This window comes from Grammomys surdaster, unplaced genomic scaffold (genome assembly GCF_004785775.1).
Source record: "Grammomys surdaster isolate TR1022 unplaced genomic scaffold, NIH_TR_1.0 126086, whole genome shotgun sequence".
Taxonomy (NCBI): domain Eukaryota; kingdom Metazoa; phylum Chordata; class Mammalia; order Rodentia; family Muridae; genus Grammomys; species Grammomys surdaster.
In genome coordinates, this window is record NW_021620894.1 from 2,425,509 (window position 1) to 2,442,216 (window position 16,708).

The 16,708-nt window shown below is 34.9% G+C and overlaps 1 protein-coding gene across 1 annotated transcript; it reads right to left on the reverse strand.

Moving 5' to 3' along the window:
- Window positions 1-1,752: 1,752 nt before the first annotated feature.
- LOC114611138 (olfactory receptor 1537-like) lies at window positions 1,753-11,732 on the reverse strand. Its single transcript, XM_028755787.1, has 2 exons — window positions 11,717-11,732; window positions 1,753-2,806 (listed from the first exon to the last, which is right to left on the reverse strand). The coding sequence occupies exon 2, from the start codon at window positions 2,797-2,799 to the stop codon at window positions 1,855-1,857; it is 945 nt and encodes a 314-aa protein (XP_028611620.1). The 5' UTR covers window positions 2,800-2,806; window positions 11,717-11,732; the 3' UTR covers window positions 1,753-1,854.
- Between the last annotated feature and the right edge of the window lie 4,976 nt (window positions 11,733-16,708).

Sequence of the window (16,708 nt, forward strand, 5' to 3'; positions counted from 1 at the left end):
AAGAATGGGAGCTGTTTACTCTTCTAAATAATTTTTAATAGTTGTGATTTGTGTACAAGCCCTTCAAAAGATAATACTGCCATAGACAGTATTTTCTACCTATTACATATTATTACAATAAAATGTTACTGAGTATTCTTGAGTAATATAATTAAAATTACATCCACATAAACTTTTCAAAGCATTCTACCTACAAATACAGACTGTTTCACATCACCAAGATTGTTCTTCACTAAACCACGCAAAAGTTTGTTTTAAGACACTATCTTAGGTGGAAGACGAGTCTCTCACAAAATATAAGGACAAAGACAAGCTGAAGTCAAATGAATGTAAAACAAATGCCTTGTTTTACATTCCAATTCTCAATCCAATTCTCAATGGAATTCTCATTTTTTTTTCATTCCACTATCTTTGTGATGAGTTCTTTTTACTGCCAGCTACTATATTCAGGATCACAATGGAAATACAGTTTCTGCAGTGTTTATGAGCATGTTTCTTGAGTGGTTGAACTGGGGAACAAGAATACCCATCTTTTGAATGTAAATTAGGAACAGCGCAGCTTGATGAAGTCATCATACTAGAAACAGAAGCAAGCAAACAACAAAAAGCAATACACAATTTGGTATTTCATCCCACCCCAGTCACAATAAAATACACCAACAAAAGACAATAAATGTGAGGAGGATGTAGAAAAAGGTAACCCTCGTTGTTTGCTGATGGAATTGCAAATTGATGCATCTACTTTGGGAGTAGCTTGATGAATCCTAAATAAATAATCTACTGTATGACTCCAAAATACTACTTCTTGGCCCATACCCAAAGGTCTTGACAATCTGTACTGTACATTATTGTTGACCCATGCTCAGTACAGAATATTCATAGTAACTAGGAAATGGAAATGACATAAATGATTTTTAGCTGATGAATTAAAAATGAAATGTTCTTCATATATGCCATGCTATTCCATTTAGCTAAAAGAAAAAAATCTTGAAATCTTCATGTAAATAAATGAAACTAGACAATATTTAATAAGCTAAGAACCAGGAAGAAAAACACCACAGCCTTTCCCTTACTGGAGATACTTAAATCGAAAACTTTGGGTGTGAGTATAATCTAGAGTTACTACAGAAACCAAAAAAATAAAAATAGATGATGGGGTTGGGCATTCACTCTATAGAGGAGAATAGCAGGTGTGATGAGGAGGGAAATAGGACAACGTGGGGTGCATTCATTGGAGAAGGAGAAAGGAAATCACAAGGAAAGAGAAATAAAAAAGAAGAATAGATACAAGTATGTTTGAAAAAGCCATAGGGAATCATATTATTTTATGTTTACCTAAAATCACATACACGCACACACATACACACACACAACTGAAAGAGACAGAGACAGGCAATTAATTTGAGAAAAAATATAGAGGGAACATGGGAATGGTTGAAGGGAGATGAGAGGAATGGTGTAATTTCAGGACTTAAATATGACATTCTCAAAAATGAATTAAAAATAATTCAAAAAGTATCATTTTGTTGCAATTAAGTTTATTTTTAGGTGAATGTTTATAAAATATGAAAATATATAAATAGATCTATATATACACACAATATGATGGACTATTGAACACTGGAATATGGAAACATGTCATCTTTACTATTTGTTAGCATTGTTGACTGTGAAAGAATATGGGGTAATATGTGTATAGAAAATTAAATTTGAAATTTATAATACTAACAATTACAAACATGTCCTAGAAGATGAGTAATAAAATTAACAAGTAGATTAAAATGAGTAATACCAATACAAACTATTTGTTATGGAAAATCTTGCTCTAGTAAATAATCCTTACGTTATTTATAACTAAGTAAATGTTTTTCTTTCAATTATTTTTTTCAAGGCAATGGTGACATCTTTATTCCTCAAACTATAGATCAAGGGGTTCAGCATGGGCACAACAATGGTATAGAACACAGAGGACACTTTCCCTTGGTCCATGGAGTTGACTGATGATGGCTGTAAGTACATGAATGCTAAAGATCCAAAAAAGACAGCAACAGCCAAGATGTGGGAACTGCAAGTACTGAAGGCTTTGGACCTGCCGTCAGTGGAAGGAAGGCGCAGGATGCTGGCAATGATGAAGACGTAGGAAGTAATAATGGTTATGATTGGAACAAAGATGTTCAGAGTTCCAAAAAATAGAATCAGCATCTCATTGATATAGGTATTAGAGCATGCAAGCTTCAAGAGGGGAAGAAGATCACAGAAATAGTGATTGATCACATCTAATTTGCAGAATCGAATTCTAACCATGAAGCCTGTGTGAGCTGATGCACATATCACACCAATAATATACACTCCTAAAATTAAGGAAATGTAAATTTGATAAGACATAGTTACATTGTAAAGCAACGGGTTACAGATGGCAATGTAGCGGTCATACGCCATTGCAGCTAAAATGTAACACTCTGCAATTGCAAAAATGATGAAGAAGTAGAGCTGAGTCATGCATCCAGGGTAGGAGATGATGTTCTTCTCTGTCACAAAGCTCACCAGCATTTTAGGGGTAACAACTGTGGACTGGCAGAAGTCAATGAAGGACAGACTGCTGAGAAAATAGTACATGGGTGTGTGCAGATGGGAACTGAGCCCAATCAGTATAATCATGCCCAAGTTCCCTGCTACAGTGATCATATAGATTCCTATGAAGATGAGGAAGAGGGGCAGCTGGAGTTCTGGCTTCTCTGAGAGCCCAGCCAAGAAGAACTCAGTCACTGTGCAATGGTTTCCTGCAGTCATGTCATCCATTCAGACCCTGAAGGAGTAAAAACCAATCATAAGGCTGTTAGAGTGACTTTATTATTATTTACCATGTTATAATGACTTTTGTATTTTTCTTAAATGTGACCAGTTATTTGAACTCAATCATGAACTGGTCTAGAAAACACTCCAATATTGGGGAAAAAAGTCTTCATTTGAAAGAGACATTTTCAGAGGCATATTTGGAAGTTAGCTGCAGCTCTCTATGATGTTATTTTAGCAAGAGACAAAGTTGGGAAAGGATCTGGATTTCAAACAAGTGTTAGTGCATGTATTAAGGCTCTTTCAATTGTCAAGTTAAAATTACTTTTGTTTCTTCTACAGTATTTAATGTAAGTTGTTTTGATTGTACACTTTCTAATTGTGTTAATGTGTTGAAACCTGGCATGTCTATTATGATGGTATATCAATCAGCTTTTATTTTATTGCCCTGAATATTACAGAACATTGGTGTTCCGAAAAAAGCTTGCAGGTACTGGAAGAAGTGAATCAGGCCTTAAGCATAAGCAAGAGGGTAGTGGGCTTGATTATTGCTGATATAACAGCTTTAATTACATTAATAGCTAGTACCATTGCTTCTGCAATTGCTTTGACATAAGAAGTTAAGACAGCTACTTTTGTTAATCATTTAGCAAAAAAAAAATTTACTAATGTGCTGAGTATTCAAGAAGAATTAGAAAGGCATTTGGAACAACAGATTGATGGTCTTTATCGAATTCAAATAATTAGACAGAGGTTCAGAGTTTAAGTGTAAGAAGCCATCTCAAGTGTCATGCTAAATTCCAATGGATATGTCACTTCTAAAATGTACAGTGGTAGTCATTATAATTAGGAAAAAGTTTAAAGACACTTGCAGTGTATTTGGCATCATTCTAACACCTCTCTGGATGTTTTAACTGTGCATAGTGACATTATGAATTCAAAGAATGCTGCTCTACTGAGCTTTGATGCTGCAATACTGATGATAAAACTATATATAGCCTGAGGTCAATATTTACATTTTGATCAAGTTTCAAGAATGGCATATATAGCTTGATTATGCTAGTCCTTTTTGTCCTGGGAATACTTTTTATTCCTGCCCATAATGTTAAAGCTTGTCTTTAACAGCATCAACATGTTGGCAGCCAATGTACATGGCTTGAAACTGAAAATGGACCCCCAGACAGAGTTATTAATTGAACAGACTGACAATCCAAGGACAGGTAAGATTCTGCACAGAGCCTTACCAACCTAAGACAGAATTGCATTGCTTTTGATAATGCATATTCTGTGACTGGTAAGGAAGGCATTCTTTTCAGAACAACCTTAGACAGGCTCAGCCTTGTTTTGGGGGACTGCTTCACAGGAATCTGACATTGACCAAGGGTAAGGAAATGGACTTCAGGCAGGAGTCTGACATTAGGCTAGAAGAAGGAAGTAATTTCAGGCAGGAATCTAAATCTTAGGCTAGAACAAAGAAATAATTTCAGGGAGGAATCTAAATACTAGTCTTGAACAAAAAAGTAGATTTCGAGCATGAAAATAACTTTGGGCTAGGACAGGAAAGTAGGCTCAGATATTTGATCATCCTGATAAGCTCTTAGAAACTGTGATCACAGGAGTGATCATGGGACTTTGTTTATTGCCTTGCTTGTTCTTTGACTATTTGTGTTTATTGTCTTGCTTGTTCCTTGACTATTTGCACCTATTGTATTGCTACTTCCTCAACCTAGAAATGACCATAATACTTGAATGTAATTAAAATGATATAATAGCAGATTGGGGGAAGATTAATTTGTACATCATCTAAACTTAAGGCCACAATCCTTCTCCAATGGCTCAAGAATCACTGCAAAGTAGATTAGGAAATTTGTGAGGTCCAGAGGTGATAGATAGCTACAGGAAAGCTGTGTATCAGGGCACAGTGTAACAGTTGTTCCTATGACTTACAGTGATTGTAACAGCATGCAAAGAATCTGTGTCAGCCAAATCAGACCAAGTGCCAGCATAGAACAGGGCGTTCCACACAGATTTCACCCCTAATGATGAGCTTTTGGCACTCTCTTACTGCTGAGAGGGCATATTAGTTTTCTCTCAAGATGTAGTATCAAACAAGTTGACCATACAACAGAGAGAAATCACATATCCATGAATACATGGAGGAGAAAAATTGCTTCTGGTGTGAAAACAATAACAACTGAACACAAAGTTGCATGGGAAAGGACGGAGCATGGCCCTGAAAAGAGTTGGGAACGGAGATTGAATAGGATCAAAAGATGTTTATGAAACTGTCAAAGAAACAATAAAAATAATTTAAAGATTAAATGGATGAAAATATGGTCACAACCCCACAGTGAATAAATACATCTGTCAAAGGGCTTATATGAAAAACATAAAATATTTCTATTAGTGATACGATAAAGATAACAATTTTCTAAAGTAAAGTAAATATATTAATGAAAAATAAACCTTATAAAATAAGATGTTTGCAAAGTCAATATGTGAAGAATATGTGTGTAATCATATACTCATTGTGATTAAACACCAATGAAATAAAAATGATATATTTTCATACAAGTACATTAGAATGGCTTTTGAATAGTTATAGTAATGCCAAATATGGATGAAGACTAGCTAAACTCATCACACATCACTTGGTAGTGTTGTGAAATCTAAAATCATGAAACATTGCAAATCTAGCTTGACGGCATAGTGTAAGTGTGAAAACATATCTTCTATGAACTTCAAATTATATGTTTTTCAATTTTAATTCAGTATAATTGATAGCATAAATTTTGTAAAAACTATTCTAAAAGATGTATTTGTTCATTTGTTTGTTTAATTTATCTATTAAAGTTTAACTAGGAAACAGCTCAAATATTCAATTATACTTTTTTTGATAAAATAGAATCTTAATTAGCATTTATAAAGGAATGAATCACACAAGAAAGCAATAGCATATATTTCCAAAGCATTATATTGCTGGAATGGCCATAAAATGATTTTTCCAACTAATATTTGAAAATATGCAATATGGATGCATGTAGTTTTACTACTTGTGAAAATTTTAGCAGTCAAATTAATTTACTGTATATGAGTATTCATAATAGTTTTTCTAAAGCAGAAATAACAACACATTTGAAAACTGTACCAGTGATCAAATTCTTTGTATTTTTGTAATGATATCCTTTGTGTGTGTGTGTGTGTGTGTGTGTGTGTGTGTGTGTGTGTGTGTGGTTTGTTTTAACTAACGATTTTTCTTTTTGGACCTTATACCAGTAAGTATCAGTAATTTTGACTGACTGTCCATTCTAGAAGTTACTCACCTTGATTAATCAATAAATATTCTTGCATAGTTATACAAATTGTCCAAGTTATATTTTGTATTTTATTTGTCATGCTACTCTTCTTTATGTTTCTATATGTTTCTTTTCTTATCCATTGTTGTTTGTTTGAGACAAAGGTTCAGTGTATAGTCTAGCTGGCCTAGAACTGACAAGCTTCTTACGTAAATGGCTCAATGCCCCAGTGTAGGGGAATGCCAGGTCAGGGAGGCAGAAGTGAATGGGTAGGTGGGGAAACACCCTCACAGAAGCAGAGTGAGGGGAGATGGGATAGTGGGTTTCTGGGTGGGGGGATCAGGAAAGGGAATAACATTTGAAATGTAAATAAAGAAAATATCCAATAAAAATATCTTAAAATGTTTGCCAAGAAAAGAAAAAAGAAAAACAAAAGCCCTGATTGCATTGACTTAGGACTGTGCCACACCACCAGGTACTACTTAATTTTCTTTTTAAGCAAAGCTTCAGCCAGTATTTTAAAATGCATTTATTTTAGCATTGTAATTTGCTACAAGTATCTCATTAAACTTCGTTAACTATGTCTCACAGTCATTTATGTGTCGAATTTATCAATATATCCCATTAGAAATATTTCATATGTTGTTCATCATTCAACAGATGTGGTAAATTTACAAATTTCAAGCTTTTTAAAGGTTTCTTCTCTTAAATGTGTCATTATATTATCATATCTATTGAATCTACTCTTACAAATTACAAATTTTTACATTATTCTTTGTAACTGTATTTGGTCATTTTTTTATTTTATTTTTTAATTAGTTCTTCAAGAAGTTTATAAAATGTTTTTTGGTGGTATTCAGCACCTCTCTGAAATCTGCCCAGATCCAACCCACTCTGTGTCCTCATTTTTCAACCATCCTGCCCAGTCTGTGCTACCCATCTACTTTCAGATACATGGCCTTCTACAGATGTATGGTTGACAAGGGCAACGTTCTTGAAGAAAATGAAACTCCCTCTCCCAGCACCCATCAATGACTAGTAGCTTCTCAGCTAGAGGAGGAAATGCATGCTGGCCTTGCCTGTCCATACAGAGATATGGTCTGGATTGTGCTTGCACAAGAATTTTGTATATTATCATAATCCCTGTGAGTTAAAATGTACAGCTGTCCCCTTGTGTCTGGAAGACATTGTTCATTTGTATCCATCCACCATCTTGGTTGAATGCACTATCTATATGGAGTTGTTGGCAAATGGGGTCCCATCAACTCCTGCAAAACTAAAAGGCTTTTCTCAATGTTATTTGTTACAGAGCTCAATGGTATGACCTTGTCGCTGAAGACACCCTTTATTTGAATCACAGGGTGTGGAAATATCAACAAATCTGACTTGGCCTGGAAGTTTCATCACTAATGGCTAGCTTTCATAGTGCCTGAAGCCACTCTGGACACTACTAGAAAAAAAAATGCACTCAACAATCTTTTCCAGCTCTGAACCCTGTGAGCAATATTGACATTTGGACTGAAAGACAATCTCACTGGTACAATGTGGTCATAAACACCATGGAAGTATTGAACCATTTTCTCGCCCCAGGGTAAAACCCATAACTAACACTATTTTCTTTTAAACTTTTCAAAAACATTATCAAAGCATGCTAAAGATTAAACCAACCCAAAATAAAGACTGTATATATTTGTATATATCTTGGTTTATAGTTTAATTATATTGTAAGGATATTCCATATGCACAATGACTTTGTGAATGGTCTTCCAGTACCTATTAAGCAAAGCACATTAATAATTACATTAAAAATTCTGATTAACATATTATTACTTTAATTTTTCAAACTTGAGTCACACTTTTCTCACTAAGCTAGGACACATTTTCTTTTTGCTGCTGTACAGATTTAAACCTGTTTTGTCCTTGGTAAGGGCCTCACTGAAATCTTTATATTTGGTAGTCTTTGGATGTCAAACTATGAATTCTGCCTGTCTATATTACTACTGTACGCTCTTGTAATAAAACATTTCAATTGTATTTCAAAATAAAAAAAATGAAATGCAAATGACATAAAATATGAGCACTATAGTAACAAATTTAATCTACTAAAATACACATAATCCTCATATACTGAAGCTTTCAAGTAGTCCTGAAAGAAATTGAAGAACAGCTTAATGAGAAAAGAACTTACCACAGTAGTGCTTTTAAATATGTTATGTGTTAAAGAAACCAAATCTCACAGACTTATGGATAGGTTTACAATAATCCAGCTAGTAAACATCACATGTGAAGTCATAGCACTTAAGGAATCAAGACATAGCATTTAAGAATTAAAGCAATCTTCATCTGCTTTGGATCATTTCAGAATTTATAGTAAAAAAATCAATATAACCTGATGTTTAAAAATTATGCATCTTAAAGGTTACAAATAATGGAATCTTGAAACTCTAGATATATATCATGTACAAAAAGAAGCTTTCTTCTTAAATATTCACCATGTACATACACTATTGACAGATGATTTACTGTCTTTTTTTAATGCTGTCATTATTATTGTTATTGTTATTATTATTATTAATACTGTTCTATGTTTGTTTTATGATGTGTGTCTTCACAAGTGTATGCCGTGGCACACATGTGAAAGCCAGAGAATAACTTTGGAGAACCTGTTTCTCCTTCCACCATGTAGATTTTGAGGATAGAATCAAGGTCAACAGGATTGAGTGACAAGTGCATTTACCATCTGAGTCATCTTTTTTGCCCAGTTATTGCCTTAATTTCTAAGAGAGTAATGCATATGGTTACTTTTCAATTAGATGTAAAATAATACGAACATGAAATGTGTATTAATTTACTTATTTTCCAATACTGTTATTCATGAAAGTCCCCTAAGATGACTAGAACATTAATAAGAGGTTACCAATGCAAAAATGTAAACATACTGATAAAGTAAAGCAGAAAAGAGAATATTTTCTGTTTATATTCTTAGCATTATCCCCATGAGAGAACTGAATCTCCACAGAACAGCTTCAGTTTAATTTCTAGCTTTTCTCTAGACCAACTACACAGCTGTAAATATTTTGCTTCTATTCTATTTCTAGGCTCACTGACTTTTAATATCAAATCACCTTTCCAAATTCTGTACTCAGTTACACTAAGCCAATGCCATTGGCTCTTCTTCCACATAATATTTGGAAGTTATGCTTTCTTGTAGATAGACTGGAAGCTTTTAAAACCATTAAAGTATTCTCAAAATTATCATTCATCTCTCAAAATGTATTTAATATAGAGCTCTTAACCTATGACAAACTAGATAAATAAAAATATTTTTAGGTAGCATGTAGAGACCTAAAATGACTAACATATTAAGAATGAAACTGTAAAACTATAAGACATCTAAATAGTTTTGCATTTGGGAGCCATTAGATTATGTAAAATCAGTCTAATGTTACGTTTCAAGGACAGTTTACGGCATTTTTCTGTGACTCCTCTCTCTCCTGTTCCCCTCTCTTTTTCTCCCTCCCTCTCTCCCCCCTCTCTCAAAATATTGCAGAAATACAAAGGAAATGACAAAGACCTTAGGTCACTGCAACAGTAAAATGTAAAGTAAACATTCATTCTCCTTTAAAAATCTCACAACCTAAATCTACCATACTAGCATGTAGTATTTAAAATTAGGCTTTAAATAAATGATAAGATTTACTGACAAAATAAAACTGGAAGGATGAGGCAATAAAACATGCAATTGAGTTTAATATCATATCCTGATGAATTTATCATAACTACATACAGGTACCAATATTCACAGTAATACACAATGAGCAAAATATTTGAGTAAAATCACAATGGAAAAACTTGCCATTCCCTGTATTCAATCCAAATATATAATGCTAATTATTTTTATGTATTTTACATTTAAAAAGATGTTCTTACTATCAACATATTTCAATGTATATAGATTTCAGATAGTTGGTTCTCTGAAATTTGCTTTTGCTTGTAAAACACCTTAAAATACCCAAATGATTATCAGGCTAAACTAAAAACACCAAATATGTTATACTGAATCATAGTCTCTTTCAAATTAGGTCCCTAACCAAAGCTAGTTTAGTGGGTTATAAATTCTGTAACATAGAAGACAAAGTCTAACCTTGTAATTGAGATTAATTATTTGCATTATAGTTGTTATAACTGAAACTGCAAATAAGAGGCTGTAAAGAGTCAAACATTATGAACACTTTTTCTTTTTGAATTAAAATTGAGCTGGACATCACCCATTTCTCATGGCAAGGTTTGCTTTTTATGACCAGCCTGCCTTCAAACTTACCACAACTTCGTCCATAGAAGATAAAAAGAACCAAAGAAATGGATCCGTATATCAAGACAATTCTTTAAAAATTTACAGTGTATTAATATATATTATTAGCATATAAGTTTAGGTGTGAAAATATATTTCTTCACATCCATGGTAAGTGATTTGATGCAATCCATATGAAAACTTCAAGGCATAAATCCTTACTCAGTGAAGCCCATATATCCTTGGATGATGCATAGGAAATGGACATCTAAGACATCAATTATAAATATGCAGTAACCATAGTGTGAAAATGATTTATGTAATTATACAATAAACATTACAATTCAAAGACATGCAGTCAGAACATTAGGAAAGATTCATAATGTGCTGTGCTATTGAGTTTTGTTCTTTATGTTGGATAAGCCTGTTTGTTCCTGTTACAAACATCTCTCCACTACTCATCCCATTATGTTGTGATGATAACACCATTGTGTATGTGTTCAAGAAGTAAGAAGTACTGTTACACACGAATAAAGGGCATCTGGGTAATGAAATCAATGGTAGATGCCTCCTTTTAAAGAAGGACACTGACAGAATAAAAATCATCCGGAAATCACTTTTTCTTAAGTAACATGGTGATTTATTGCAATTTTAATATATTCTAAGGAAACAAAATGAAAAAGAATTTTATTTTATGGTTTAAGGCATTTAACTACCTAAATACTAATTAAAATGGGGAAACTGGAAGTTGATTCTCTGCATAAAGTATTTTCAGTCAGAGATGAGGAGAGAACTATTTCAATTTGCCCTATCAATTTTCCCATAACGGTTTACGGTGTTGTTTTTTTTTTAAAATTCCTTTCAAGTTTAAAACTTGTGAACAATCTCTGTTTCATCATAATTGACTGAAATGTCCTTATATATTCTAAAGAATTAACCTGTGAGTCAGGGCAAAACTCAGGTGATGGATGGAACTTAAAAAGTGGCACGTGCGTCCCATAAGCTTTTAACATTGTTTTCTGAAATATTGAATTAACAAAGATAATTGGGAGTACTTCCTGACTTTTCACAGTGGTTCTTTTCATCACTTCTAATAACATTTAATCATATTTCTGGGTGAATACACCCACCCTACTTCTTTCCAGAAGTCTCAGCACCAAATTTTACTTGCCACTTGCAAAATCACTAATGCTGCTGTGGTCCATCTCAAGTGCTAAGCACCTGACAGTCATCAGTGATGAGAGAGCAAGACTTCAGAGCTATTTTTCAAGTTTATCTAATGATAATCTGACATCTCCAAGCGCTTCTTCAGCTTTGGAGTTAGCAAAAATCTCACCTTTCACAATCTCCTGAGCAGTTCTGCCTCTTGTTCTCTGAAGCTGTACCCTGGACTTTTAGATGTCAGCTCCAGATATCATGGCAGCATAGTCTCCAAGGATTTCCAACTCTCATGGAACAAACTAAAGAAAAGAGAAGCAAATGTCATTTCCCAGTTGATTAATTTCTTTTTATTATCAAACTCTATACATTGGTGATAATGGTTTATATACAGAGATCAACTGTATTAAAACTAATATTTTAACAAGAAATCGTAGTAGAATTACATTTCTTATAAGCTTATAGATCTTTAGATCTTCTCATTGGTTCCAGTCAACATTATGATGAACTGGTCTAGGAACCAGAAGCCATTATTATTTGGCCATTATATAATTATATATATATATATATATACATATACATATATATATATATATATATATATATATATATATATATATATATATGAAGTTGAATGTGCATGTATGCACAAGCATCTGAAGGACACAGACAAACTCTATTGTTCTTACTTAGGCTGTCCAGTTTTTTGTTGCAAGGCTTCCCACAGGCCTGGAGTGAACTCAGTAGTGTAGTCTGGCTAGCCAACAAGCTCTAGCAATCTATTTTTCTCTATCTCCTGAGGCTTGTGCTTACAATTGCCAGCCACCACACCTACACTTAACAATAAAATTCTGAGATCCAGCTTAGGTCCTGGTTCTTATAAAGCAAGCACTTTTAACAAATGAATTATTTTCTCAGCCACATTTCTAAATGTACATTTTTTTTGAATCATGATTTTTTTTTTATTGGGGGAATGATGCAATTTAATTTGTGGCTTCTTGTTGATCTAAATGTTGTTTTCTAAAAGACAAAAGAACAAAGCAGTGAGCACATTTTGTTATGACTGTCAGTTAGCTTTAGCTGTCAACTTGACACGTACTGAGAGTCACCTGGAAAGAGGGAATCTCAAAATTTAGATTGGACTGTGGTTGTGTGTGTGAAGCATTTTTTAAACTCCTTATTGATTTATAGGAATGCCTAGTTCACTATGTGCTGTGCTGTCATTAAGAAGTTAGGCCAGAACTATATATGTAAGTTAGCTAAGCAATACAGAAAGTTAGCTAAGCCAGTAACCTGTCTTACTCTCCATGGTCTCTGCTCCTTAAGTTTCTGGCATAAACCTGTGAAAAGATGACCTATAACCTGGAAGTGCTTAATGATAACCTACTTTTTTCCCCAAATAGCTTTGGTCATGTTGTTTATTACAGTGACAGGAAGCAAACCTGTGTGTGTGTGTGTGTGTGTGTGTGTGTGTGTGCTTTTGTGTGTCTGCTTTTGTATGTGTAGATGTATGCATGTGTACATTTATATGTGTACGTGTGTAATTCAGATATTAAAGTTCTCATTAGAGTACACCAGTGTAAGGTAGAAAAATAAGGTGAATATCAAATAACATAGCGGCATTTTGCTAGTATCTCCACACACATTTTTTTTTAATTATACCAAATGTTTATATATGAACTTTTGTAAAAAAAAATAACTTGCCAGAGGCCAGCCCCAGTGGGTGTTCTTTCTTGTTTGATTTTACTTGAGGAAGCAGAGGGGGAAGAGCATAATCAATGGTAAGACATGGTCTTATGAGATATTTAGGACTGCTGTATCATAATAAAACTTATACAGGCCTAAAGTTTAAGTCACTTTGCTTCAGTAGCTGACCTGCCATTTGAGTATCTCTGAGGTGAGAAACTGTTTAGCATCTCATCATGAAACAATAGGAGATTAAGTAGCCTTTGTGCTACATTTGTGGGAACTGCATGGCTCTAACTTTCAGCCTGCTAAATTTAAATCACAGGAAGACAAAGGTACAATCTGAAAAGTGATTTTAGACTTTATTTCTAAGTTCTAAAAAGGTTTCCTATGAAAGCTCTCTAAGAAAAAGGGGGAAAGGGTTTGTAAGAAATGGGAACTAAGGGGTCTAAGAGAGAAGAGGATAAGCAGTGCTAAGAAAGGAGGGATTAGGAGACTGTTAAGAAAAGAAGACAGGGAGAATATGCTTTCCTCTCTTTGTCCTCAGCACATATACATCTTTCAAAATACATGATCACATGATAAAAATTTCATCACATGTTTACACATAAATTCAAATCATAAATCTAATAAGAAGTTTACAACAGAAAATGTTTACAGTCATATCCATCAGGAGTAATTATCTAGCTAAACATCCATCGTCTGCCCCAACCTGAACAGGTTCTTTGAGAGTTAAGAACCGTAACCTTTCGATGACTAAGGTATTAATGAAGTTTTGTATAGATAAACCCAGTCAATACTTTATCTTCTGTCCTAGCACCTACAGTAAATATTAGTTCCCTTCTTATGACCTTTGGTTAATGGTTTTACAACCTCTTAGAATGAGCTCTGAGTACTACATGCCTTCTTGCTCTCTCAGAAACAATTAACTCATGACACTAAAGACTTGAATAATTCTCATTACAGTTTTTATTATCAGAAAGAACCTAACAGCAGGACCACTATAAAAGAGCTTAGTAATCACTAATATAATTTTAGGAATTCTTATAGGATTGTCATTAAGGATTAAGAAGTCGTCTATTTATATAGCATCACTATAAGACAGTATATCTTTGTTGTTCTGCAGAGATCTGCTCAAAAATGTGGACTAATATCTAGTGATTGTTATATATGTTTAATAATAATAGGTAGAGCATATTAGTAGCACAACCTTTCCTAAAATAAATTTCCTGGACCTTGCCTACCAGACAAATCCATCATGGATTATAATCCAAGGTGCACTCATCTCGGGAAGATCACCTGCTAGATATTAGCTTCTCCTTTGAAGGAGGTTGACAATAATCGTTTCTTGTAACCAAAGCTTACTATCCCAAGCATCTAAAATGTACAGATGTCCTCCACAGTGCACAGTATCGCGCATAACTAGTGAATTAACCATCTTAGGAATATAAGAGGGAAATGATGTCTCTTGAACATAGACTTCTCATACGAGTTCTGGGCAGTGTGAGTCAAGACACGTTGGTGAGGATGGCCATACAGGGGCTGAAGAAAGCATACAGGATGAGACACGCACCGGTGTATTAAGAATCATGTTTTGATGAGAACCACTGATGCATATGACTGTTAAGGCTTCACAAGAGGAATGCATCATTTAGTGGGAACAAACCTTGGTAATACTTTAGAATGTAAACTCTTACAAATACTATACCTAGTGTAGTCTGTCACTTTGTGTTTCCATTTAAATTGAGCATTAGATAAAGCAAAATTTTATTTGTGCTATAACTAGCCTTTTTTTTTTCAAGAGATTTGTGGTCATAGTTTGTCTTCTTTGAAATTTTTGTTGTCATGAAAGACAGGATTATAAATTAGACTGACAGACTGAGATGGTACAATATATTCTTAATTATTGGGGTGCTAATGGAATTTTGAGTTGAAAAATATTCACCATATGAAAAAAAACATGATCCATACTGTTCACACTCAGTTGCCTAAAGTGAATGTTGCGAGTACACATGAGAAACCTAGAAAAAGATGTTCAAATGAATATCTTCTGACAGGGTAGCTTTGTTCTTTGTTCCTTGTGTTTGTATTTTGGGTTTTTTGTAAGGCATATATATGTCAAGAAATACATGTTCTTCCCATGTGGACTGACAATGTTCCAGCAAACAGCCACAGACTATCTACCAAAAACTCTAGTACAAGTCTTGAGAAGCCCAATTATGAATTGTTAGTTTTGAGAGTCTAAGAGACTATTATAGGCTATTGCTTTTAAAGTTGGTTATCACCCAGAGGTGGAAGGCAAGTCAATATTGCTGAAGACATCATAAGACAATGCTTGGCTCTTAGGATGAAAGAGTTGGTGAAGATAGGACAGAATTTGACGAGTGTCAGGAGGTATAGATGGGGATGTGGGTTGCAGTGTAAGAATGTCCTGGGGAGGGTGAGATGAGTCTAGCCACCTAAGGGCCACAGCTCTAGCTGCCTCATCAGCTCGGTCATTTCCCTTGGAGACAATAGAGTCATCCATCCAATGAGATCTCCAGTGGACAATCCCAATAGCTGTGGGGAGATGGGAGGCCTTTATCATGGCCACAATTTGGTTTTCATTAGTTACTGATCCTCCTTTTGTGGTAAGTAACCCATGCTCCTTCCAGATAGCAGCATGGAACAGGAGGATATGGAAAGCATATTTGGAAGCTGTGTAGATGTTGAGGGATCATCCCTGTGCCAGCTGGAAGGCATGGGTAAGGGCTATTAGTTCAGCCTGTTGGTTGGTGGTATGGGCAGGAAGGGCCTGTGCCTCCACCACCTTGGTGTCTGGGATGGCATAACCACCCTTCCTGGCCTCTTCATGTAGAAAGAAGCTTCCATCTGTATACCAGGAAAAGATGGCTTGAGGCAATGTGCCCTCCTGTATGTGTGAAGGATGAGGTAATAGTTCCTCTAAGATTTCAGTGAAGGAGTGAGATAGAAAGTAATATTAGGACGAGGAAGAAGATTGGAACTATTAAAAGGTGGGCATGATTGAAAGGTGAGGATGGAGTCTTCTATTAGAGCTACCTGAAGAGAAAGAACCCTGGAGGGAGGTAGAGTCTGTAAGTCTTTATAAGTTAGGAGCTGTGACAGGTTGTGAGAAGAGAGTACAGTTATTGGCTATCCCAAGGTTAGTTTCTTTGACTCTCATATAAGGATTTCAGCAGCTGCCAAGATACAAATACAAGGTGCCCATTATGATACGGGTGCAAAAGATGGTCCCAGTTGGTGACCTAAGACTTCAAGGGCAAATCCCTCCTTTTCAGTTACGTAGAGGGAAAAAGAACAAGTCATGTCAGGGAGATGTAAGGCTGGAGCCTTAAGGAGAGCCTGTTGAAGCCTCTGAAAGGGCTTAGTAATGGGTTTGAGAAGAGGTTCGTGGGTGGGACCTAATGCTGCTTCATATAAGGGATGAGAAAGTAGGGGAAAAGAAGGAACCCAGGAATGCAAA

Excerpts from the sequence above, each read along its gene's own strand:
- LOC114611138 (XM_028755787.1), bottom strand. The coding sequence starts at position 2,799 with ATGGATGACATGACTGCAGGAAACCATTGCACAGTGACTGAGTTCTTC.